Below are 26,655 nucleotides of genomic sequence, written 5' to 3' on the forward strand. Positions count from 1 at the left end.
TAGCTAACGAAACTTAACTTGTCGCCTAAGAGACCCGCGCAGACGCAGCCATACCCTGACGAGCCCGAGAAAGAGGCCGGGCGGTGAAAAGACAGCGAGCGGGAGGTTTAAATGCCAGAGCTCCCGAGTCCCGCGGGAGGACTGACTGAGCGCATGCGCGCAGCGGCCCGGGAGCCCTCTCTCAGACGGCTTTCTCCGCATGCGCGGGAGCCCGGATGCGGATCCAGTTGGTTGAGAGCGCGCGGCGCTGCAGTGATGGCTGCGCTCGGATTTGCGACGGGTGGTGGAAATTGGTTTTCGGCTTTGGCGCTCGGGGTGACTCTCCTCAAATGCCTTCTCATCCCCACCTAGTAAGGGACCCGCACCGCGGCTGGTCAAAGCGGGAATGAGAAGCGTGGATGCCCGTGGGTGGGAGGAGGAAAGGGAACTTGGAAGTCGTGTGGGCTCCGCTGTGCTTCCCCCTCTGCCGATTGATTGTTACTTGACGTGAGAACTAGATCATAGCCCTGAATAGCTGGCTTCAGGCTTGGAGCTGTCTGACTTTAGTGTTTCTAAGCCTTGGGTCCTCATCCTTAGTGTGCAGGTTAAGAACACCCACCTCCATCATTCATTCAGCGGTATTTATCAGTTGCCAGCTGGCAAGGCACTAAGTCTTGGAGGTGCAGTAGTGAGGAAGACATTTCCTGTTCTTGCCCTCGATAGAATTCGTGAGGTCAGATAGACAAAAACGATAGTTTCAGATTGTGATAGTATCTATGAAGGAAATAGAGTGACTACGGGTCAAGACTTTACTCTTTTAGGAGTTGATGTTTAAGTTAAAATTTGAAGGATGAAAGAGAATAAGCAATGTAAAAAGCAGTTCAGGCATAGGAAAGAAAAAGTGTGAAGGCCCTGTGGTAGGAAAGAACTCAGAGCATTCTGGGAACAGAAAGTGGCCATTGTGGCTGAAGAGCATTATGGGAGGAGGAGAGTGGCACAGAATGAGGGGGGTAGCGGCCAGATCACACAAGGTTAGACTATTTGAAAAATGGAGGGGCAAGTCTGAAAGCATGGAAACCGATTAGGAAGCAACCACCAAGTAATGTGTATACTGTGGGTACTCAATATTTATTAATATTAGCATCCACCATCTGTTCATCCTTTCTAACTCTTATGCAGTGATTTTTCCCTTCATTCCTTTTCTCCCTTCCCTCTAGGTCTCCCTACCCCTTCCCAGTTTAGGTTTTGGTTTACTGGTATCCTTTGGTTCAAGTTCTTGGTGATATCCTGTTGGATATGGAAGGAAGAGCTGTATGTATAGAGTGTACATTCATACTGATGTGTATATGTAATTATAGAAGCAATGAAGAGCGTGTAGGTTTAGCAAAATGACTTACAGAGACTTAAAGGGGTTGGCCAAACTTTCTGCATAACTGAAAGTAAATAAGAACCATCTTTCCATTTTAAAAGCAAATTGGGAAAATCTTTCTACAACGTAAGATTCCTTTCAAATCAGAGTGAAAGGGAATTTTTTTTAACTGTAAGTCTGTGCATTTAAAGTGATACGCTTTAGTGATTTGCTTTAGTTACTTAAGCCTAGAGGTTGTTATTTTGAATACTGCTCTTAGTCCAGGACTAAGAATGTATGTAGTTGTAGTTAATGCTCTGCTTCTCAAACTGTAAAACCCGGGGATGTGAGAGGTAAGCTACATAATAAATGTAAATATAGTCAACAAAGTGTTTGTTAACTGCTTTTACATACCAGGTACTGTGGCTAGGCAATACAGGGGAGGACAAAATGGGTATGATCACTAACCCTGTAAAGGGTGTAGTTTTGTAGGATAATAGTTCCAGAAACAAATCAACGCAAATATGTAATTACATAACTACACTTGCGTTAAAAGCGTTACAAAGGAAAAGAATGAAATTCTATAAGGGGACTAACTAGAGGGACTTACTTTAGATTGGGTGTCAGGGATAAGTCTCTGAGGAATCGACCTGTAGTTGAAGGCCTGAAGACGTGCCCAGTACATATCTTTTGGTAACATAGGTAAATGCATTTCTGTTCAGTACTGTGTATACTTAGAAATGGAATTCCTAAGTCATGAGATCAATTTTGAGTTGTGATTTTGAGGATTCTGTAGGAAATTGAGGTGACACTGTCAGGAGGAATTTGGGGATGTCTAGCTCTAGAACTCAGGAAAGAGATCAAGCTTGTTTTGTGGTGTGGGAGTCATCATTGTACAGTTAATAATGGACACAATAAGTATGAATAAGATTGTACAGAACAGTAAATTGCATAAAAAGAGGACCAAGAACTGAACTAGGGGAACATCAGCGTTTACTTGATGAATATTGGAATGGAAAGCCATGAAAGAGACATAGAAGGGGTTGGCTAGGAAACTCAGGAGAGTTGTCACAGGAAAGGTTGTATAAAGTGTTAATCAGGTTTTGCTGCAGAACTCATCAGACTTTGATGAGAGTTAACTCAGCAAGAATGTGTTGAGCCCATCCATGTATTAGGTGCTATTCAAGACATGGAAGGGAAGTACAGCAGTGGACAAATGGAAAAAAATTATTCTAAAGAGGGGAGAAGGGTACAGAATATGCCATCCCAAAATAAGTCTCTGGCAAAAGGATTATTTGGGGCTGATTATTTTGAGAAACAGCAGACACGGGAGAAGCTCTGAAAGCAAAGTAGAAGTTAACCCTTTTATAAGGAAAATTTACATTAGAAAGGGGGACTGTTTTGGGAAGAGATCTGTTACCAGAGATCACTTTTTCACCTGACAGACTCATGCACCAAACTTCCTCTTCTGGCTTCCCGTGAATTGCCTTCCCGCCATTGGAAGGCCCAGTCCCCTATCCCTTTCCTCAGCTCAGGGTGGTATATAAGCCTTAGTCGGTTGGCTGCCTTCTAAGTCTCCTATCTTTCTTTTATCTTTTGGGACTTCCATACATACATGTGTTATTAAAATTGGCTTTTTTCCTCCTGTTAATCTGTCTTATGTCAGTTTCATTCTTAGGCCAGCTACAGAATTTAAAAGGGTAGAAGAGAATATGTTTCTTCCCCTGCAGGGGAAATGCTTGATTGCATTTGTATATAGTGAGGAATTGGAGACATGGAAAAGGTAGGGCAGGTGCCTTTTCCTACCTTCTCTGTCTGATGAATTCCTTCTTATCCTTGAATCTGTCTGGTGTGTGAAACACTTTCCAGATGAATTTTGTTAGAATTCTTTGTGAACAAGAGTAAGTCACCTCTGAGCAATAGCCAGAGAACTTTCCTTATGAAAAAGTATGGGCTTTCGGTCAGTCCTTTAGATAACTCCAAAAACCTTTTCACTTACATATAGATCCCCGGCTTTTCCAGAAGGAAGTCTGCCCTTCAGATAAATGAGGTATTTCAGGATTATGTAATGCCTGTTTGTGTGTTTACAGGATCATGAGCTATGACAATATAGGAGTGTTGGTCCTTTTAAAAGCATAATTTTAGAAATGTGAAATCAAGGGGTGCCTGGGTGACTCAGTCAGTTGAGCATCCGACTCTTGGTCTCAGCTGGGGTCTTGATCTCAGGGTCCTGAGTTTTAGCCCTGAGTTGGGCTTTACACTGGGTGTGGAGTCTATTGTGAAAGAAAGGAAAGACAGACAAAAGAAAAGAAAAGAAAAGAAAAGAAGAAAGAAAGAAAGGGAAAGGAAAGGAAGAAGGAAGAAGGAAGGAAGAAAGAAAGAAAAGAAAGAAAGAAAAGAAAGAAAGAAAGAAAGAAAGAAAGAAAGAAAGAAAGAAAGAAAGGGAAAGGAAAGGAAGAAGGAAGGAAGAAGAAGAAAAAGAAAAGAAAGAAAGAAAGAAAGAAAGAAAGAAAGAAAGAAAGAAAGAAAGAAAGGTGAAATTAATAAATGTGACAAAATCTCATTTCACTCATGTGATTATTTTGATAGCCATTCCACAGATTTTGAAGTACACCGAAACTGGCTTGCTATCACTCACAGTTTGCCAATATCACAGTGGTATTATGAGGTAAGTTTTAATTTTCACTTTTTTTGCTGGCTTATCTTTTATGATGATGTGTGATATCATATAAGTATTACTGATAGTAAAAGTTTTCCCAAAAAAAGTTTTCTGTGTGATTATGGGTCTAATTAATCTTCAAAATAATTGTGCTTTTTCCTCCACTCTGTCCTCTGGCACCATTAGGGAATCCCTTTACTTCAAAATGAGTTTCCCAAACTATAAATTGGGAATTATAATATTTGCCACACCCTTTTTGAAAGAATTTGGGATTGAGAAAGAGGAAAAATTGGATTCTAGACCTGGCTCTGCCACAGCATAGAAAATATATTTCATTTCTCTGAGCCTTAGTTTCTCATCTGGCACATAAGGATTAGGAATGAATTCTTTCTAAGATACTGTCTGTCCCCAGTATTTGGTGATTTATGAGAAAAGGAATAATCAAATGTGATTTGTAGGATTCTGGTAATATATAAAGCATTCTCTTCTATTATTTATAAAAACTATGTATTTTTATTGCTGGTATGAATTACTAAGTTGCATATGATATTTCATGAGAAACAGACCTCAGTTTAGAAGTGTCTGGATCAAAAACAGCACTCCGCTACAGGGAGATTTCTTTAAGACAGTCTGAAGTTTTCTGTGAATTCATTCTTGCTTTTTGGGTTTTTTTGTTTGTTTGTTTTTGTATTTTGTTTTTTTTGGCCAGATCAGAATAGTCCTTAATAGCTTAAGAACAATTGACCTAAGGGACCAAGTTGCTTCTCACATAATAATACTATAAGTATTTGATAGGAATATTAAGGATCTGTAAGCAATTATTTTAAATACTTTACTTTTAAAATACTTTACTTTAAACTATTTCAGTTTGCATGTATGCAGACCAATTAGAAGACATGATATGTGGCGTGGTGGTCAAAAGCTTTGGCTGTGGTTCCAGACTGCCTCTGTGTGACTTGCAGCTCTGGGTGTATACTGGGTGACCATGGACACACCGCTTGACCTCTCAAAGCCTCAACATCCCTAACTATTAATGATAAGAAGTATTAGAGTGAAATGAATATAATGCTTATAATCCTTAGCACAGTCTTGGAACAGAAGTGCTCAGTAAACATTATTAAGGGTTATTAATAATTAGCATTATTCATATATGACCCTTGGACTATAAATGAAAAGGCAGCCCCCATCTCCCCTTTCTTTCTGACCATTCCCTCTTTGTTTCCTTTGCTAACTCTTCCTCACCTACACACCCTCTCAACAGCTGGTACTCTCTAGGGTTCTCTTTGTGGTCCTTGTTCTTTTAATTCTGTAATTCTTTCTGGATGTTCTCTCTCCTTTACTCCTGTAACTTTCACCACTTTCTGTTATCTTAGGACTCCTAAAACTATTTAGGCCAAAGCTATCTTCTTTATCAGTTTATTTTAGATAAAAGAGACTTATGTAAAAGATATTCTTGGGGCACCTGGCTGGCTCAGTCTCTAGAGTATGCGATTCTTGATCTCAGGTTGTGAGTTCAAGCCCCACTTTGGGCGTAGAGCTTACTCTAAAAAAAAGATACTCTAGTAATGGTATACTTCTTTATTCTTCCTGCTCTCCTCAAAAATAACAACAAAAGCCAATAAGGAGCAAAACTCTCTTGTGGGCAAGGCTTGGCTATATGTGAGAAGAGGCTCACAGGAGATAAGGCTGGAGAGGTACATGTGGTCAGGTCTGGAAGGGTCCCTCTGCCATAATAAGGAGAGTGAACATGTGAGCAGTGGACTGCTTAACTGTGACTTCTAACCTGCCTTTCTGCTGTGGCTTCAGCTTAAATTGGTTGGTCCACTGATTCAGAAAGACACCAGAAAGACCCATAATAAATATTTATGGAATGAACACAGTTGTTTTGAATCTTCATATGAAGAGGTTGGATGTTTTTATTTGAAGATACAGCTCTTGGAGAGAGCAAGATAGAGTCCCTCACATCCAGGAGTGTGGTAAGGAGCCAAGGGCGTTGCAGCTGAGACCAGATATCGTGAAGCCAGCACAGGCTGACGACAGCCAGAACTGATAACCAGCAGAACCAGAAGAAGCCTGCAAAGACCCAAGACTGATTAGACTCATTTGAAAAGGGTAGACTTTTGCAGCAAACCGTCAGACTCATCAGACACTGACCTTTTTTTCGCCACATTCAACGTCTGGAGAGTCTCACAGTTTGCTGCAAAAGCCCTCCCTTTTTAAATGAGTCTAATCAGTCTTGGGTCTTTGCAGGCTTCTTCTGGTTCTGCTGGTTATCAGTTCTGGCTGTCGTCAGCCTGTGCTGGCTTCACGATATCTGGTCTCAGCTGCAACGCCCTTGGCTCCTTACCATACTGCTGCTGTTCATGAGTCAGTGCTTGACATGAGTCATTGCTTGACATGAGTGACTCCATCTTGCTCTCTACAGCTCTGTTGTAGTAGCTTACTGAACTAATGGATTTGCAGTCAGGAGACCCAGATTTGAGTTATGGCTCTACCAGGTTTTAGTTAAGTGATGGAACTCTTCACTTGGGAGAAGATGATAGCTAATAGCTTCACTGGCTTCCCAAAGCTGTTTAAGTAATAAAATGGCCCCAGATAGAAATCCTTGAGGTTAAGAGAACCTTCGGAGCTAGATTTGGATAGTCTTTGTGTGGGGAATGTATAGAGAGCTTCTGAGTGGTGTGGGATTGAGAATAGAAAAGAAAGGACAGGGACACTTTGTTTTGGAAAATTGACAATCTCCCAGGCAGCACCTGTCCCAATTTTTTTCAACGCTTCCTGGTCCCCATTTTATTTAAAGCAATAAACGTGTCAATAAGATAAAGTAGGAACGAACCTTTTACACTTCCTATAGAGTAAATGACTCTTTAAGTGTAGAGTGAACTCTGACATAGAAACTGTAGCTGGGAACAGCTGATGTTAATAAAGTCCAAGTTGATGTTGACTTTCTTGGAATTACATGGAGGAGTAATTTCTAAACTTGTTTCTTAAGTATTTACACCCTAGCAAGAAAACATTTTTGAGCATTTACTACTCAGTGTGAGTTTATATATGTTATAAAAGTACTACTTTATTAATACGCTGTTAAAAATAGGCATTAAAAAGGATGAGATTAAATGATAGAATTTCTAATTTTTCTGTAGCTAAATATCTCATCTCGTTTACACCCCACATTGGAAACTTGGGATTAGGGAAGGAACTTTTCAAGAGCAAGAACTTAATGGGTACTTGCATAGCTTGAGTGCTGTAGCCTGAGAGCCTCTGGGTTTGCCTATTCTGAGGCTTCTACATTTTTATACCTGCAGGGGGAGTAGTTAGGCTACTTCTTACCTGGACCTGAAGTTGTCGCTGATCTTTACCACAAACAAAGAGCTTTATTTATTTAAGGAAATAAACTACTAAAATAAGTAAAGCTCAGAGGTGAGTCTCTCTCACCTCATTTTATACCACAGAACAATCCTAAATAGTAGTCCCTGTGGGCACCCAGTTAGTACCCACTGGACCCTCAGTGCAATTCCAGGAGAGGAGTTTCTCACTGAAAAGAGCAACAAATGCAGAGTAGGGAGATGATTACGATCTGAGCTCTTAGAAGTGCAAGGTCCAAGGAGGTCACGTATTGCATGGTGCACTGGGTGTTATACGCAACTAATGAATCATCGAACTTTACATCAGAAACCAGGGATGTACTGTATGGTGACTAACATAATATAATAAAAAAACATTAAAAAAAAAAAAGAAGTGCAAGGTCCAGGTTTAGTTTTAGGGACATCCTATGGTGATAGTAATAATTTTTTAAATGATAGTAAATAATATTTATTGATATTGAGCTTGTATCTGGTTCAGTGCTATATAAATAGTATTTTATATGTGTATGTAAAATTTAATGCAATAACCCATGAGGTACACACTAGCATCCCTGTTGTTTGGATGAGGAAACTGAGACTTAAAGAAATCTAAAAAACATAATATCCTGAAGTTATATACTTCATTTTCATATACTCTGTATTTCATGTGATCGGCATTTTCGTTTACTCATTAGTGGCTGCTCGTTCACTTAACTAATGATTATTTAATACTTAATAAATCAGGCACTTACTAAATGTTCGGAACACAGAAATGGCAAAGAATGGCTTTTGCTCTCTTAACCTCAGTATCTCATATTGGAACAAAAGATAAATAGCATTTGTGTTGCATTTTGCCATTTATATCTGTATTTCATATGGATTATGTCAATTAGCCCTTATAATACCTACTTTACAAATAGGGGAAATGAGCCTGAGAAAGAACCTGAACCCAAGCTAGTGAACCATTTGTTATGCCATAGCTCCCTTTTTTATATTTAGATAAGTAGCGTCATATCATAACCAAGTTTTATTCTTGCAAATTTCATTAATTTCCTTTGAAATATAGTTGATTCTACTTAAGGAAATGGGAGACCATATTAAATAACTTAGGAACCAGATTTTGGTATTCTGCTCAGTCTTACATAGGAATTACTCTATTAATACAGGTCATTTTTTTACTTTTTTTTCTTTAGTGATGTCTACACCACATGTGGGGCTCAAACTCACAACCCCAAAATCAAGAGTCGCATGCTCTTCCGAATGAGCCGGCCAGGCGCCCGTAGGTCATATTTTAAATGCAATTTCATTTCATATACTTTCTTAAAGACTAGAGAACGAGGATTTTCAATCTTTATACCTTGTTTATTCATTTATTTTAGGATGTGTTCTCTCTTTGATTTTTCCCACAGGCAACTTCAGAGTGGACCTTGGATTACCCCCCTTTTTTTGCATGGTTTGAGTATGCCCTGTCACATGTTGCCAAATATTTTGATCAAGAGATGCTGAATGTCCATAATCTGAATTACTCCAGCTCAAGGACCTTGCTTTTCCAGAGATTTTCTGTCATTTTTACAGATGTACTCTTTGTGTATGCTGTCCACGAGTAAGTCTGAGAATGTCATTTTGTATGGAAGGTGTTGAGGACATAATATAGTATTAAGTATTAACTGGTTCCTCATTTAGGGAAAGCAAAGTTCATATAATAGCAAATGCTAGAACAGTCCCAAACTCTGTTTTTATGTTTTAAAGTAATACAATGAATAATTACAGTGAGTAATTACAGTAAACAGTCTAGCTGAGTCTTCTGGAAGAAAGTGTGAGATAAGGTAGGGTTACAAGACAGAGGTAGAACAAGAGATTGTGAATATTGTGAAAAGTAGTCCCAAGTAGAATTCCATCACCATTTCTCCTGCCTAGTATGGTTCCATATGCTTTTTCCTTTCCTTTCTGTATGCCCCCAGAGGCTTCTGTGACCTACCCTATTAGGATACACACACTCGTGTACACACATGGGTTGTGCTGACCACCAATGGAGTTTCCATTCTAGTAAACTCAGGAAACCTTGCTGAGTGCCTTTAGTTGTTGTTTCTGAATTCTTTCCTTCATGAAGACTCTTCACTAATTTTAAGTTACATTTATATTTCATATTTTTATGCTTCACATCTTTTATTATAAATCAATTTTATTTGAATACACATATATATAGTGTCTTGCACAGTGACTTCCAGGTAATTAGTTCTCAGTTAATGTTGGTTTCTGTTCTGTCCTAATACTTAAGCCTGCAGGTATGATTGTGAGAGAGCACTAACTGTGTCCCTTTAGTCACCCTTGTCACAAATGGATCATTTCTCTTTGTGAGGCCCTGAACCCTTGCCCCATTCGGGAGAGTCCCTTGGGAATTTTTTAATCACTGATCATTATGGACTATTACCTGTTTGACACCTTAACTTTCAGTCTGTTTATCACCTAGCCGGAGTTGGAAGGGAAGGCGATTTGTGATGTCCTCCTTTAAACTCAAAAGCTTCAAGCTCCCAGGGAAAGTGTATATGTAGGCAGAAGGAGGAGGAGTAGAATTCATTTCCATCTGCAATGTAGAGGGAGCCGTTAAGTAAGATAAAAATTGTTGAGATCTATGTGCCAGTTCCTGGAACCAAGCACCAAGTATAGATAGTAATTTACTTAATTTTCTCAATTAACCTATAAGGTTACTGTCTCTGTTGATGAGGAAACAGGCTCCATGGAGGAAAAGCGATCACCTTTTGCTAACCCCTCTTTAACTGCATCTTTATTGTCTATTTTTTTGGCTTACATTTCTGTTTTTAGGATTTGCCAATATTCAAACGAAAACACATTTTTAAAAATCTTTTTATAGGATTATACATCTGTGTCAAAAGTTTGGAAAACAGGGGCGCCTGGGTGGCACAGTCGTTAAGCATCTGCCTTCGGCTAAGGGCGTAATCCCGGCGTTATGGGATCGAGCCCCACATCAGGCTCCTCCACTATGAGCCTGCTTCTTCCTCTCCCACTCCCCCTGCTTCTGTTCCCTCTCTCGCTGGCTGTCTCTATCTCTTCAAATAAATAAAAAAATAAAATCTTCAAAAAAAAAAAAAGTTTGGAAAACAGAAATGTACACATATACATAAAGTAAATGTGACCCATACTTCTCCACTTATAACTATCACTATTAACATTTTGGTGCATGTTATTTTATCCTCTCTTCTGTGTCTGAATATAATTTTTATAAAACAAAAATAGGATCATAATTTTTTGTCATCTGCTATTGTCACTTAATAATAGATTTTGACTGTTAAATGATATACATTTTTAATAAATGTTTTTAAAATTATTTGGACAACCAGGAGCTATAAGTTTATGGCTCTATTTTTAATTTGAGTGCTATATATATATATATTTAAAGTGCTATATCATCTTGGCCTGCATGTTTTTTTAGTACAGTTGACACACAATGTTACATTGTTACATTAGTCTCAGGTATGATCTGCATTTTTTACTCGAGGACTGAAATACTGTGTGCTCTATCAGTTTTCAGAATCCTTTTGGGTTTATGGTGGCTGTTTTTTAATTTTTCATTTTATTAAATGAAGACTTTGTTTCAAATCAGCATAGCTCGGAAAGAGACATGGAACTAACCTTGAGGTCTTGGTTTCTGTTGTCATCTTTTCAAGCAGTCAAGAACAGCATGGACAGTTTATCAGTAATAACTAGTAGAATGTATCTGAGTGTATTAGAGTGTACTCTAATAATATTGTGATGTTCTAATGAAGATGAAAGTTATTTCTGCTTCCTTCCTGCTGTTTCAATGTAGGTGTTGTAAATGCGTTGATGGGAAAAAAGCAGGTAAAGAACTTACAGAGAAGCCAAAATTTATCCTATCAGTGTTACTACTGTGGAACTTCGGGCTGCTAATTGTGGACCGTATCCTTGACATTTTCTGTACTAGTCCCTTACTTATTCTGATGTATACTAAGTATAAGATTAATTATTTCTACAGTGATGATTCTGAAGTGTGAGCTGCTTTTGAAAATGGATGTGGGGTGGGTCATTGGGTTCCCCAAACTGTGGTTTCTATGGGTTCTCCAACTATACCAGATTCTAATTGTAAGAGCACTTCGTCTCTGAAAAGTTGATGATGTTCAAGAACCAGTTAAACTACCAGTAAGTAAAGCAATATACTGGGGTTCGTTGACTGTCTTTAGATTAATACATATTTCTTAAATAGTTTTATAACATATTACTCTAAATACCTTTTCTAGGAAAGGGCCTACCTCATTGTTGCTTATGGGAGCAGACAGGCCTTCGTGCTTTTCTGCCATCTTGGCTTACCACATATTAACAGACAAAGTTCTTAAATCCAGAAGGTTTGAATGAAACCAAAATCTTAATGGCAGAACCCTTATATTTTACAGTTTTCATAAAGGTACCCACATGTGAGGAAAACACCCAGACTTCAGTTCAAATCTGACCTGGACTCAGCTCTTAGCTATGGCATCACAGTAGCTTTGGGCCATATGTGGATTAATGGCTCCGAGGTCTAACTTCCTCACAGGTTCACTGTGAGGCTTACTAAGTAAGATTGTGTATAGATACTCTAAACAAAGGGGTGCTACATGCTAGCAGCCTTCAGTAGCTTTTAGGCCTTTACTTTCTCATCCCTAATTCTAAAAAACAAAACCAAAAAACTTGTCCCATAGCTGCTGGGTCTTTAAGGTAGAAAAAACATGGGAAAGTTTCCTGGTTTTCTTCTTAAACATAAATTTTTTATCCCCTCTATAATCCTTGGCACTATATGCATTTTAATTAGAGTCTGTCTAAGATTTAGCTCTGTTTGTAGAAAACGCATTTATAAGAAGTCCAAACTGGGAGTTTTCAGTTTGCCCATTAGGAAAGCATTTACATTTTGATACTCAATCTGCTGAAACAGTTCAATTTGAATTTGGTATCCTTGGTTGTCTTTCCTTAACCTAAGCCCAGATATTCATTTCCAGTACAATGGTTTTTTATTTGGACTAATGCTACTCTCCATTGCACGATTATTTCAGGTAAATACAAAATAGGTGGATGAGATTTTTCCCCCTTAGGACTGATTTTGAGCTTATAAAGGCAACAGTATAATGGGTGATCGGCAGACTTACCTGACCAACTGTTTTGAATTGCCAAGCGCTATATAGACTCTTTCATTGAGTGTTTCTCGCAAATCCTGCCTTCTCTTTTAATAATAACTTTCCGTTTTACTCGTAGACTCTAAAAACTTGTTAGAGGGTGGCAGGCACTGGAGGTGCTATATTTGGTTGGAATCATTTATCTGGGAATGAAATCTTCAGTTTTTAGAATATAATAACTGATGGTGCGGTTTCACCATCAGAAGTAGGTAGCACAGTGTCATGGAAAGTATGGGATTTGGAATCAGAATACTTGAGTTGAAATCCTGACTGGCCCTAATAAACTGTATGACTCGGGCTCACACAAATGCATTGGCTGCTTTGGGTTAGGTACATTATATATAATACCTTACTGAGTAAGCTTCACAACTACTCTGTGAAGTTATTGTATTTATTACCCTCCTCTTTATAGAGGAAGAAATCAGAAGTTCAGATTTCTGGGCCACCCCTGTGTACACTGGCTCAGAATCCTTAGCATCGGGGTTTTGGACTCTATAGGGAATTTTGATTCACAGTCAGGTTTGGGAACCATTAACCAAAAGCAAGTCATTTAACACCCTCAGCCTCAGCTTTTGCATCCATAAAATGAAATGTACCCCCTTGTTACATTGTTATTTGTAAAGTGGGGCTCCCCACTGGGGAGCCTGGGTGGGTCAGTTGGTTGAGCGTCTGGCTCTTGATCTCAGCTCAGGTCTCGATCTCAGGGTTGTGAGTTCAGGCCACATACTGGCTCCATACTGCATGCAGAGCCTACTTAAAATTGGGCTTCCTACCTCACGGGGACTTTGGAAAGATCAAATTTGATAATCTGTTTTAAAGTTCTTTGTCAACTATAAATGTCTGGATAAGTTTTTTTTTTTAACCATAAAAAGCTACATAGTGCTTAGAAACATAATTGGCATTCCATATTATTGAACAAATAAAGTTTAGCTATCGAACCATCCAGATCTTTTCTGAATCTTAAATAAATTATAAAATGGGTGACAAGAGATCTGAAAGCCCCCCATTCTCTTTTCCTTATCATTCCTCACTCATCTATTCTAGACCACACCCAGTGAGAGAGTGAGAGAAGGAACCTGGCCTTTCATGGTCCCTTGGGCAGTCTCCTTGCTGAACCACAGGAACATTATCTCATTTGATCCCCAGATTCCTGTGAGGTAGGTAGAATTCAGATTTATTTAGTTATAGTCAACTTGGGATTTGTTTGTTTGTTTGTTTGTTTTAAATCCGACTGCTTTCAGTTTGTTAGGGCCAAGTACTGTACTTGATGCCTTCAGCCTGATAGCACTATATGTCACCTGACCTATAACAGCAAATTTAAATGGTTCTTTGGTAACATAACATCATATGTATTCTTTCCAGCTCCTCCCTGGAAATCAGCTCCAGCTGTTGTAGAACTATAAGGGGGGAGGGTGATTGAATTCCCTGGGCTTTAGATCTTTAATTGGAATTTGTAATGTGTTATTATGATGTGTCCTGTACCTCAGCATCAAGCTTAGTATTGAATAAATACCTGTTGCTGTAATGAACTAGGCTCGGTATGAAAACTAACTGGAATCACTTGCCTGTTTTCACCTTATATTGCACGTAGAATGTTTGCCCGAATTTTAAAAACTTTTTATTATAGCGGATTTAAATCACATACAAAAGTGGAGAAAATAGTACAGTGATCTAGACACACACACACACACACACAGAGGATTATTTTGAAACATATACCAGATGTAGTATTTCATTCATTAAGTAGTTCAGAATATATATTTTAAAATATGTATTTTTCTTGTTGGTATATCTTATACCTTTAATGGCTTTTAAATTATTATTTTTTTTATTGAGACATAGTTGACAACATTACATTAGTTCCCAGCGTACAGCATAGTGATTCGACAACTCTGTACCTTATGCTGTTCTTACCACAAGTGCAGCTCCCATCTGTCACCATACGTTATTACAACGCCACTGACTCTATTTTTTATGCTGTACTTTTTATTACCGTGACTTATTTTTTTTTAAACATTTTTTTATTTAAATGTAATCAGTTAACATACTGTATTATTGGATTGGTTTCAGAGGTACAGGTCTGTGATTCATTAGTCTTATATAACACCCAGTGCTCATTACATCACATGCTCCTTAATGTCCATCACCCAGTTACCCCGTCCCTCCACCCTCGTCCCCTCCAGCAACCCTCAGTTTGTTTCCTATGACTAAGAGTGTCTTAAGGTTTATCTCCCTCTCTGGTTTCGTCTTGTTTCATTTTTCCCCTCTTCCCCTATGATCCTCTGTTAAAATACGTATTTTTCTAATTGTGGTAAAATAGACATAAAATTAACTGTCTTAACCATTTTTGAGTGTATTAACCATTGTTAGGTATATTCACATTGTTATACAACTGATCTCCAGGTTCTTTAAATTTTTTAATAAACTTAATTTTTAAATATAGTTTGAGATTTATGGAGAAGTTGCAAAGATAGTGCAGAGAGTTCCTATGCCCCTCACCCATTTTCCCCTAATGTTACCATTTTATATAAAACTGTGATACTTTCATCAAGACTAAAAAACCATATTGTACACCTGAAACTAATATAGCACTGTATGTTAACTAACTGGAATTAAAATTAAAACAAAACCAAAAAAAGACTAAAAAACCAACATTGGTACATTCAGATTTCACCAGTTTTTCCACTAATGTTCTTTTTCTGTTTCAGGATCCAACCAGGATACTACATTACCACATTTCGTTTACCCTGAATTTTAAAGTGATATTTCCCTTTTAAATCTCCTAGAAAAGGCATGTGGAAGGAGCACTTCTCTTTGCTGTTCTTCTGCACTTCAAGCACATCTACCTCTACGTAGCACCAGCGTATGGGATATACCTGCTACGGTCTTACTGTTTCACTGCAAATAAACCAGGCACGTTTCAGTGATAATAGCAAAACCTTTATTTTATTTTTCCCTGCCTTGGTAGTTAGCTTCATGAGAGGATTTTATAAGGCACAACAGATAACTCTCAACTATTTTTTTTATTTTAAGATTATTTATTTATTTATTTATTTATTTGACAGAGAGCACAAGTAGGGGGAGTAGCAGAGGGAGAGGGAGAGAAGCGGGCTCCCCACTGAGCAGGGAGCCCAATGTGGAGCCCGGTCCCAGGACCCAAGCCAAAGGCAGATGCCCAACAACTGAGCCACCTGGGTGCCCCTGAGATACCTCTCAACTATTGATCCTAGAAACCCTTTACCCATTCTCACTTTTCCATGCTCTTGTCACATTGTAAGAATGGTGTACTATCAGGGGATACTTCTGGTTTTAGCACATTGTATAAGTTACGGTTGTCCATGCTCCTAGTAATGGTAATGTTGCTTTTCTGTAGATGGGTCCATCCGATGGAACAGTTTCAGCTTTGTCCGTCTTACTTCCCTGGGACTGATAGTTTTCCTAGTTTCCGCTCTTTCATTGGGTCCTTTCCTAGCCTTGGTAAGTCTTATTTTTTTAATAAAGTAATATGTGTTTTTTGTTGTTGCTGCTGGTGTTGTTTAGGAAAAAATAATAAAACCAAGAATGTATAAAATAAGCAAAACTACTTTTTTCTTACTCTTCCCCAACATGACTCCCCAAAGATAGGATGGTATTCTTTCCAACATTTTTGTTTGTATTCAAATATGTATGTATATATTTATATCTTTTTATATCTCACACACACACAGACACACACTCTCAGAATCGATAATCATTTTTTTTTAAAGATTTTATTTATTTGACAGAGAGAGAGACAGCCAGTGAGAGAGGGAACACAAGCAGGGGGAGTGGGAGATGAAGAAGCAGGCTCCCAGCGGAGGAGCCTGATGCGGGGCTCGATCCCAGAACGCTGGGATCATGCCCTGAGCCGAAGGCAGACGCTTAACGACTGAGCCACCCAGGCGCCCCAGAGAATTGATAATCATTGTTCATGGATTTCCCTATTTGCTAATTTGCCTACTTGCTATAATTTATTTATAATCCCCAAATCCATACTCATAGTGTTTTCACAGTCATTCACTGACAACAGACATTGGGAGTGCCTAGAATATTACGCATGTTCAACAGATATGTTTTAAAATTGTTCCCTTCGGGGTGCCTGGGTGGCTCAGTTGGTTGGGTAACTGCCTTCAGCTCAGGTCATGATCCTGGGGTCCCAGGATTGAGTCCTGCATTGGGCTCCCTGCTCAGCAGGAAATCTGCTGCTCCCTCTGACCTTCTCCCCTCTCATGCTCTCTCTCCCAAATAAATAAAATAAAATCTTTTAAAATTTTTTTAAAAATTAAATTGTTCCCTTCTTCCCATACCCTGAATTCCACTAATTAATTTTAATTCCTGTTAAAACTGTGAAAAGCATCGCATCTTTTGTAAAGTCTTCCTTGGGATCACCTTTTCTTCAGTAGACTTGGATAAGCTGTACTCTGTGTCCTCCTTTGCACCTCATAAATTCTTCCCTTATCATGCTTCTCTCATAACAGTACTGGACTGGTGGTATTCAGAGTATCTTGTCCGCTCTCAGGAGATGAGGAGGTTAGACAAGAGGAGGTTCACACAATTACTTGAAGGAACAAAGACTGGAACTCAGACCTCATACCTTTCCACACACCATGTCACATAGTTCCCTAGTTTTCTTTTGAATCTGGAGAAGATTGGTCACTGTTGAATCTCTTTTCTACAGAACCAGCTACCTCAAGTCTTGTCCCGACTCTTCCCTTTCAAGAGGGGCCTCTGCCATGCATATTGGGCTCCAAACTTCTGGGCTTTGTACAACGCTTTGGACAAAGTGCTCTCCGTCATCGGTATAGTAACAAGCCTTCTTACTTAGACAATGAATTTGGAAAGGATGAGTCACATTGAGAAATGGAAAACACTGCTTTGTGTTTTGAATGTGGCTGAGCTGTTCGTTCTCCAGCCGTGCGTTCCAGTTTTCAGAATGAACAGGGGAGCAGCTCTAAGAACTAAGGCTTCAGTGCAGTAGACAGACTATGCTACTTACGAAAGCTGTTTGTGGCCATGACCTTGTTGATCCTTTCCTTGGGAAAAAAATGAAATATTTAGACATTTTTAAAAGGTAATTTTGCCTTAAGTAAGATGTTATTCAGCAGTTAATCTGCTTTTAAACTTAATATATGCAGAAGAAAAGAATGTGTACGTTGTGACTCTGGGTGTTAAACCAGTAAGGAAAATGATCGCCATGCATGAGATAAGAAGAAATGGGAAACCTAAGCTAGGCTTTTAAGTTCGGGTTGTGATTAAAAAAAAAAAACAACAAAAAAAAACAATTTAATCTTGAGATGGTCCTACTGAAAATAATTCACTCTGGAGTAACTCACAGTCGTTTGTAAATGTAGCCTAGCTTGATGGGGAATGTAAGATCAAGCAAAGGTTGGCAAACTTTGTCTCTAATGGGCCAGATAGTAAAGTTTAGGCTTTGCAGACCACATAAAGTCTTTTTGTTTGTTTGTTTGTTTGTTTGTTTGTTTGTTTTACAACTGTGGAAAATATAAAAACTCTTCAAAGTTTCAGGGCTGTACAAAAATGAGCCACAGGCTGGGGATTTGGCCCTCAGGCTAGACTCTGCCAACCCTGGATCTAGAGTCTGATGACTTGGTTGGAGGCCCACCTGCATAAATTACTGGCTGTGTGGTGCTGATCAAGTCACTTGATTCTTCTAGTGATTATAATCGGGATAACATAGGTGACTGTACCCATGCGCCATGTCGTAAGAAACACAACAATAAAGAAATGCTAGGTTGTTAGTAGCAGGGGGCTTTGGAGCCAGACAGACCTGGGTTTAATTCTACCACTTATCACTTGTGTGACTTTGGACAAGTTACACATCTCTCTGTGCCTCAGGGGCCCAAAACTAATGGCTATGAAACTCTGGGCACATTATGGCCACCATTACTGTTTTTGGTACATACTTGTAGGAAATCATAATGTGGTGTTATCCCTCACCCACTGTGAATCCAGCCTTGATGTACGTGGATCCTTACAAGGAATTTCTTAACATTTATATTTCAAAAACCTTAAACAACCAGCATGGTATGAGATTCAAGGGCCACTTTCCTTGTCTGAGTCAGGAAACTATACTGTACATTACCTTTTATATCTGTTTCCTCAGAGATGTCTTACCTGGAAAGTCAGTGGCAGGAAGATAGTGACTAGCTTTAAGAGAGAATCATCAGACTGGAGGAAAAGGAAAGAGGTTAATGAATACAAAGTATTTTGGTAGTCTACACCTTCCCACGTTTCACTGATTTTCGGTGGCATTAGGGCCATGCAGGTGTTCAGACTGTCCTATTAGCTTGTTTGGGATGGGGTTTGCATCATCATCCTCAGGCTTGGTTCATTTAATAAGTATTCCTTGAACCCCTATTTGCTGGGGATAGAAGTGGATTAATAATCATCATTTCTGCCTTTACGAAACCCAATATAGTGGAGAAAATGAGCTCATAAACAGATACAGTGCAGTGGGGTAAACACCATTAGAGACATGTACAAGGCCCACATGTGTGTCTCTAGCCCACAAGAAAATAAGCTCTACTTTTTTGTTTAAAAGCTTTCTCAGATGAGGGAGCGAATTGGGAGTTCTTTGCAAAATGAGTAGGCCATCCTAAGCAAAGGGGACAAGTGTGGAGAATGCTGTGTCAGTAGGTTGTGGCCACACCACATTTAGTCAAGCAGAAGAGATGAAGCTGGAGAGGTAGGAAGGAGCTAGATCATGGAAGACACTCTGCCATGCTTGGGAATATGCACTTTACCCGGTTCCAGGCTGGGGTATGACGCGGTCAGATCTGCCTTTTAAAGCCTGCTCATTTTAGAGGTGAGAGCAGATTGCTATTCATGCTGCCTCCAGCCAAGTTCCTTTTAAGCTGCACGAAGTCTCTTTTCCAATAGAGATAGCTGCTCTGCACTGGGTAATCTCAAGACCAGAGGCATTTTAGGTAGAATAGTACAGAATTGAGTTAATATATCTTGACCTTGAAGCAGCAATAAGATTTAGTAGCTTTTTTTTTCCTCAAGAAGTTGGTTGGTAAAATATGGTGTGCTATTGATAAAAATAAAACAAAATATCTACTTATTCTGTAGGTTTGGAATTGAAACTTCTTGATCCCAACAAAATTCCCAAGGCCTCAATGACAAGTGGTTTGGTGCAGCAGTTCCAACACACAGTCCTTCCTTCAGTGACTCCCTTGGCCACCCTGATCTGCACTCTGATGGCCATATTGGTGAGAATTCACCCACAGTACTCATTTCTTGAGTTTTCTCTGTTTTTCTTTTGTGCGGCTGGTTAATTTCAGCTTTCAAGGTTTTCCAGCTATAGGACAGATACCATGGCTGTGATCCTGCTGCAGATTGAGGTTTTTCATAGCAATTCTTAGAGTAACTTTGAACACCCTAAGGAAGAATTACTAGTAAAACCTCTGTGAGAAAGATCCCTCACTGTGGCTGTCAGATCATCTCTTCACCCTCAGATGAGGACAAAAGAAAAGCCCAGGAAGGAAGGGGCAATGACTGCACTGAGGAGAAAGAGGGAAATGTGGGTAGTGGGGACATCTGGTTTCTGCTGTTCTTTACATCCATGGCTAACTAGTCAAAAATCCAAAGTCGTCTGGACGGCATGGATATTTTTGTCTCGATGATGACCGTGAGTTAAGAAAGTCAACAATAGTTGTTTGAGCATCAAACGTTGAATCTAACATGAGTCAGATGCTATTAGAGGCTTCATTCATAGCTGTTTTTATGTTAGCAATCACAATGCTCTCAATTTCATGATATAATTTTAGTGGCATTCAATATAAATAACTCAATCCTACCTATAATTACACTCAGCTTTAATTTTGGTTTCTAAATGATCAAGCCTAGCAAGACACCTGACCCTGCTTAATTAAGTGGCAGTACTGGTGGGTAATTAAGCTCTGCTGGCCTGCTTGTTCCCATGTTCTAACAAAGGTAAAAACTTTTTTTAAGACCTCAGCCTCATAAGCTGCATGTGGAAAGCCATACTTTTGTTATAAATTACACTTCAGCCCACAAAGCTAGGTATGTCTTTATTAATATGGCAAAATATAATGTATTATTAGCCCCAAAATGTTTATGAACTTTCTTAGTTTGACCTAATAAATTCAGAGACTACTAATTAACTAATTCTGAAGATATAGTAAGGGGTTTTATTGGATATCCTAGAATTTCATTTATTATTAATTCTGATGAACAGAATTACTTTAATGAGTTAAACATGTATTTCCAAAGGCCTTTTTTTCTGAGTTGTTTTTTTTTTTATAACTTCTGTTGGAGTGTTCACAAAGTGATGAATTATCCCAGTTTAATGGAGAATAGCCTAAGATCTATGGTTTTTCAGAGAGGATATAAATTGTATTCATCTGAACAATGTTTCTGTCAAGCCTATTTTGAATGATATTTAAGTTTTATCTTTGCCTGTTGTTTCTAGCCCTCTGTTTTCTGTCTTTGGTTTAAACCTCAAGGGCCTAGAGGCTTTCTCCGGTGTCTGATTCTTTGTGCCTTGAGCTCCTTCCTGTTTGGGTGGCACGTCCACGAAAAGGCCATACTCCTCGCGGTTCTCCCAATGAGGTAAGCAGGTAACTCAGTCAGCTGGCATTTCTGGCAGATTTCCCAATGACCCTATTGTTTCCTGTTTGATCTGTCCCTTCTTGACATATCCCATGGGATAGGCAAAGGCAAAGATGTAGAGGAACAGATTTATACTAGGGCGGGACAGGTTGCTTAACTTGTGATCCCTGGACCTGTGAGGTTGCACATACTGTTTCTGCATTTTTTTGTTAAGGGGTACTGTAGTGATTAAGAACCATGATACCAGGCTGTTAGATCTGGGTATTGAATGGCAGCATAGTATAGAAAAGCATGGGCTTTGGTGTCATCACTTCTGTGAAAGTAAGGTTCCACAGTTTCTGTTAAGTGTTGTTAGTCAAAGGATGGAGTCCATTATGGAATAAAATCTAATGTTTGTGTAGCACTTCACATGTGGCAGAACTATTCTTACAGTGTTTGGGGGGTGGTTATTTTGTTTTGTTTTGGTTTTTTGCATTTTTTTCTTTTGAGCCTCACAACAACCTTTAAGGTAATTAGGATACATGGATATCATCCCCTGTCTTAAGATCTACAGAAACCGGGGCTCAGAGAATTTAAGTGACTTATCCAAAGCCACATAGCTAGCAAGTAGCACAGTTAGGACTTAAACCTGATGTTATGATGCTGATTCCTATGATCTTTTCACTGTACCATGCTTAAAAAAAAAAATTAAATGCAGTAGTGTCCGTTTTGTATAAAATTAAACCTGATAGATGATAATAGAATTAGCCTTTTTTTCTTGAGATTTTTCTTAACTCCTGAGAGAAATCATTTAACCTCTGAAGGAACCCTAAGCAAATTTGTCACATCAGTATATGGCTTGTTTGGATTCATTCGGCAACGTGGAGTTTCCAAATTAAGAAATAGGGCAAAACTTCTAATGTCTTTGGTTAGAATTCATACCAAGCACCATCAGGCACAGGGCACCACACAAGAGAAGAGCTATAGGGTTGGAAACTGCTAAGTCCTGTTTCCCTGGCCACCACCACTAGATAGCTGCCAGTCCCACACCATCCCTTTCCCTGGAGAAGGCAATTACTCGGGGAAGCAAGACTCTTTTTGAATACTCCCCAATCAGTGTGGTACATTCTTCTGTCAGTTGCTTAAATTTTCCCACTAAATTAATATTCTCAATTGAATTGGACTTGTAGCAAAGATCAGTATGTTATCTTATGCTTAAGCCAGTTCGAGAAATAATAATAGATGCAGTTTATTCAAGCTATCTGTAAGTGCAAGTTTCGGTTGTTGTTTCAAGGAATTATTACAAGAATTTTTATTTTTAGCCTTCTGTCTGTGGGAAAAGCAGGAGATGCTTCCATTTTTCTGATTCTGACCACAACAGGACATTATTCCCTCTTCCCTCTGCTCTTCACTGCACCAGGTAAACAGCTTTTTTTTCTTTTTTCTTTTTTCTTTTTTTTTTGAAAGAGAGAGATTTGATTGTCATGCTCCTTTCACCAGGGCCTGGAGATCAATACTATCTGAGTTAAACAACCTTAAAATCTCTTGGAAGGAGAGCGCTCATCCATTTTCCTAAATAAAACCTCTAATTTGTCCCTAATCCTCAGTATCTTTAGATGTCACAAAAATGCACAGTTAAGCTCAAAAGGCTTTGCTAGCACTATATGGCTGTGTCAGTGTGCTTATTATATTGCCTTAAGTATCACAAATCATTTTCTTCTCAATTGAATTCTCACCTGTATTTTTTTCTTTATCCTTTTAACAGAACTTCCCATTAAAATCTTACTCATGTTACTGTTTACCATCTATAGTATTTCCTCACTGAAGACTCTATTCAGGTAATCCAAAAAATTATGTTTGCTCTTGTGAAATGTTTATTCCTAAATGGTCAGCTAAGCCTTTTAAGGATATTTTTTATTTTTTTTATTTTTTTTTTTATTTTTTTTTTTAAGATTTTATTTATTTATGTGACAGAGAGACAGCCAGCGAGAGAGGGAACACAGCAGGGGGAGTGGGAGAGGAAGAAGCAGGCTCATAGCAGAGGAGCCCGATGTGGGACTCGACCCCGGTACGCCGGGATCACGCCCTGAGCCGAAGGCAGACGCTTTAACGACTGCGCCACCCAGGCGCCCCAAGGATATTTTTTAATAGAACAGCATTACAAAAAATTGGCAGATCTTTTTAGGGAGAAATTACCCATCACCTGTCACTCTGACATGACAACATAGTTCATGTCTTTATTTTGAGGGAGTATTTGAGGAGGGACTACCTAGCTTAAATTAAAACCTTATATGAAAACTAAAAATTGCAATGTAAAATACGCATGTTGAGTAAAACCACATAAATATAGATGCATAAAGCTAAAATATATGTAAAAATTCTTGTTATAGAATTATGGGTGGAATTTTTTTCTCTTTTAAACACTAAACATTTTAAACATTACCTGTATAATTTTTTTTTTAAGATTGTATTTATTATTAGAGAGAGAGAGAGCATGTACAGGCAGGGAGAGGGGCACAAGGGGAGGGAGAGAATCTCAAGCAGATTCCCTGCTGAGCACGGAGCCTGACACAGGGCTCGGCTCACGACTGAGGTCATGACCTGAGCCGAAACCAAGAGTCCGAGCCTTAACCGAGCCTCCCAGGCACCTCTGTATAATTTTTTTTTTAAGATTTTATTCATTTATTTGAGAGAAAGCACGAGCAGGGGGAGGGGCACAGGGAGAAGCAGGCTCCCCACAGAGCAGGAAGCCCAATGCAGGACTTGATTCCAGGACCCTGGGGTCTTGACCTGAGCTGAAGGCGGTTGCGTAACCAACTGAGCCGCCAGGTGCTCCCGCTGTATAATTTTTTAAAGCTTCCCTATGATTCATATCTGGTTGTGTCCATGAGCCTCATATACTTAATTGTAGTAAAACTCCGTTACAACCATCTGACCCAGCAATTGAACTGTTAGGTATATGCCCCAAAGAACTGAAAACAGGGCTCAGATACTTGTACACCAGTGTTCATTGCAGCGTTATCTACAGTAGCGGACAGAGATTGTATGAACTATCTAGAACAGGCAAATTCGCAGAGACCAAAAGTAAAATTAGAGGTTGCAGAGTAGGGGTGGGGGAGGAGGAATGGGCAGTGATTCTTGCTTAATGTTTCCAGAGATTCTGTTGGGGTGACAACAATGTTTTTGAAAGTGGATAGTGGTAACGGTAGCACCACATTGTCAGTCTACTTAATGGCACTGAAGTGTATACTTAAAAATGGTTAAATAGCGAAGTGTATGTGATTTTATCAAAGCAAAAACATTTTACAAACCATCAGTTTATATTGTTTACTGTATTCTGACTCCAGTGTCACAGCCTCCAGCTGCCTTTCCTCTCGCAGACGCACAGCTGGTTCTCTCGGCTCTTCCGCCGGGTGTCGGCGGAGTTGGACGATGACTGGCTGAATCTGGGTTGTTGAGATAATGCAGTGCTATATCGTTATCAACTTTTTCTAAGTGTGATATTTAATACACTCTTGACTCTGGCTTTGACTGTTCTTCACATCAGGACAGTGCAAGTGGGAAGCTTGAGCTGAGAAATGTTTGCTACACCAGAAGGACGCATTTAAAATCAGACTTTTCTCTCCTTTTTTCTTCAGAAAAGAAAAGCCTCTTTTTAATTGGGTGGAAACTTTCTACCTCCTTGGCCTGGGGCCTCTGGAAGTCTTCTGTGAATTTGTATTCCCTTTCACCTCCTGGAAGCTGAAGTACCCCTTTATCCCTTTGTTACTGACCTCAGTGTATTGTGCAGTGGGCATCACATATGCGTGGTTCAAACTGTATGTTTCGGTATTGACTGACCCTCCTGTCGGCAAGACAAAGAAACAATGAATAAAGGAACTGCTTGGATGTATTCCAAACAATTATTTCATGGGAAATTAATCAGAACTTGAAGAAAGTCGCTGGTGGCATGAACCATTTATTTCAGTTGTTCTGTTTGAAGGACCATTCTTCTAAACTTGGCCTTGCCCAGCCTAGCAACCTGATTGTCACCATGGTGAGAAGCCATTTGTCCTCCAAAACCAATGAAACCCATTTGAAACAAACCTCGCCTTGCCCTGTTAAAATTGTCTGAGGTCATCAGACTGCTGTGCTTGCTCAAAGCAAGCAGGGGTCTACCAACAGCATGATTATTTGTAGCCTGCGATGACCCTGGTCAGGCTGTAAAGCGTAGTTAGAATCAGGTGCTAAGGGAAATGTAAATAAAATGCCATTTTGTATTTCTGAACAAAAATGTTTTGGATCATTACCAGCTCCTACACTTTCCTCTTGGCATGCACGCAAGCAGATGGTGTACTGTCTCCATTCTATACACCTTGTTCCAGGAGATTTTTTTTTCCTTTGGAATTATACAAAGACAATACCCACAAAGCCAAGGGGGGAATATTTAATGAACTGGTTTGGCCTGCCAGCAGAGGCTATAAACCACATCTATGCTTGCATTGAGTTAAGGACATCTTGTCCAGTTCGTTTATTCTAACCGCAAGCTCTGCAGTGCTGATAAGGCTGCCACTTCTTAAACTTTCCTCATGTGAACAAACTTAAGTGGTTTTTGCAGCCTGGCCTTCCATAAGAGTACTTCATACACACTCTTTATCCAGGACTCCAGTTTGCCTGATAGCTGCTGCACATTCAAATTCAGCCAACGTTTATGTAGCCAACACCAGGACCTTTCACACGTTTTATTTACCTCTTATCCCCCAAGAAGATCAGAGTCCAAGGCCAGTGGCATCCTGGGATGCTAACCCAGCTGTATGCCATTCCTTAAATTCACTCAACTCTCTGAGCCTTCCTTTGAGTCTCATTGCAGACACAAAGATGGGGATTTTTGCCAAAGGGAGAGAGAAGCATAGCCCCTCTAGCCTATTTTCCTCAACACAGGCCCCCTCGCACTTTTCCTAACAACTGAAAATTGCCAGAGTGCCATGCTATTTTGTACCTCTGCTTTCTTTCATTCGTTCTGTTTCCTCTTGCTCTCTCTTGGCTGACTTTTCTACCCTATCATCTGATTGTACATACTTCTTCAAGATCAAATATAACCGCTACCATATGTATGAATATACAGGTAGTACAGTGTAGTGATTAAGAGTAGGAACCCTGGGGCACCTGGGTGGTGCAGTCGTTAAGCGTCTGCCTTGGGCTCAGGGCGTGATCCTGGCGTTCTGGGATCAAGCCCCACATCGGGCTCCTCTGCTAGGGGCCTGCTTCTTCCTCTCCCACTCCCCCTGCTTGTGTTCCCTCTCTCGCTGGCTGTCTCTGTCAAATAAATAAATAAAATCTTTAAAAAAAGAATAGGAACCCTGGAGTCACACAGCCTGATTTAAAATCCTGCCTCTGTCATTTTCTATCTGTAGCCAAGTTGTTTATCCACCCTTTGCCTCTATGTCCTTGTCTCTAAAATGATCACACACACACACACACACACACACACAAATTAGAACCCTGCCTGACACATGAATGTTCAATAAATAACACTTGATATTTTTATGAATCCTTTCCTCTCCCTCTCCCATC

General features: G+C 39.5%; 1 protein-coding gene across 3 annotated transcripts; it reads left to right on the top strand.

The window, feature by feature from the left end:
- The first annotated feature begins 210 nt into the window (after window positions 1-210).
- Window positions 211-25,001, top strand: ALG8 (ALG8 alpha-1,3-glucosyltransferase). 3 transcript variants are annotated; one of them, XM_026518185.4, is made up of 13 exons: window positions 211-350; window positions 3,917-3,995; window positions 8,740-8,933; window positions 11,157-11,266; window positions 12,323-12,390; window positions 15,297-15,423; window positions 15,884-15,987; window positions 17,207-17,327; window positions 19,621-19,760; window positions 20,984-21,123; window positions 22,425-22,522; window positions 22,868-22,940; window positions 24,741-25,001. In XM_026518185.4, the coding sequence occupies exons 1-13, from the start codon at window positions 256-258 to the stop codon at window positions 24,970-24,972; spliced, it is 1,581 nt and encodes a 526-aa protein (XP_026373970.2). In that variant the 5' UTR covers window positions 211-255; the 3' UTR covers window positions 24,973-25,001. The 3 variants fall into 3 exon arrangements, with proteins under 3 accessions (XP_026373970.2, XP_057172701.1, XP_057172702.1); XM_057316718.1 differs by lacking the exon at window positions 24,741-25,001 and adding an exon at window positions 24,450-24,721 and having other exon boundaries at window positions 224-350; XM_057316719.1 differs by lacking the exon at window positions 211-350 and adding an exon at window positions 8,524-8,609.
- Window positions 25,002-26,655: the final 1,654 nt, after the last annotated feature.

This window comes from Ursus arctos, unplaced genomic scaffold (genome assembly GCF_023065955.2).
Source record: "Ursus arctos isolate Adak ecotype North America unplaced genomic scaffold, UrsArc2.0 scaffold_22, whole genome shotgun sequence".
Classification (NCBI taxonomy): Eukaryota; Metazoa; Chordata; class Mammalia; order Carnivora; family Ursidae; genus Ursus; species Ursus arctos.

What these genes read in the sequence shown, in the direction of transcription:
- ALG8 (XM_026518185.4), top strand. Translation starts at nt 256, where the DNA reads ATGGCTGCGCTCGGATTTGCGACGGGTGGTGGAAATTGGTTTTCGGCT. An exon ending in TATCACAGTGGTATTATGAG is followed by an intron (nt 3,996 to 8,739) that starts GTAAGTTTTAAT and finishes TTTTTCCCACAG; the next exon opens with GCAACTTCAGAGTGGACCTT. An exon ending in CAAAGTGCTCTCCGTCATCG is followed by an intron (nt 17,328 to 19,620) that starts GTATAGTAACAA and finishes CTTATTCTGTAG; the next exon opens with GTTTGGAATTGAAACTTCTT.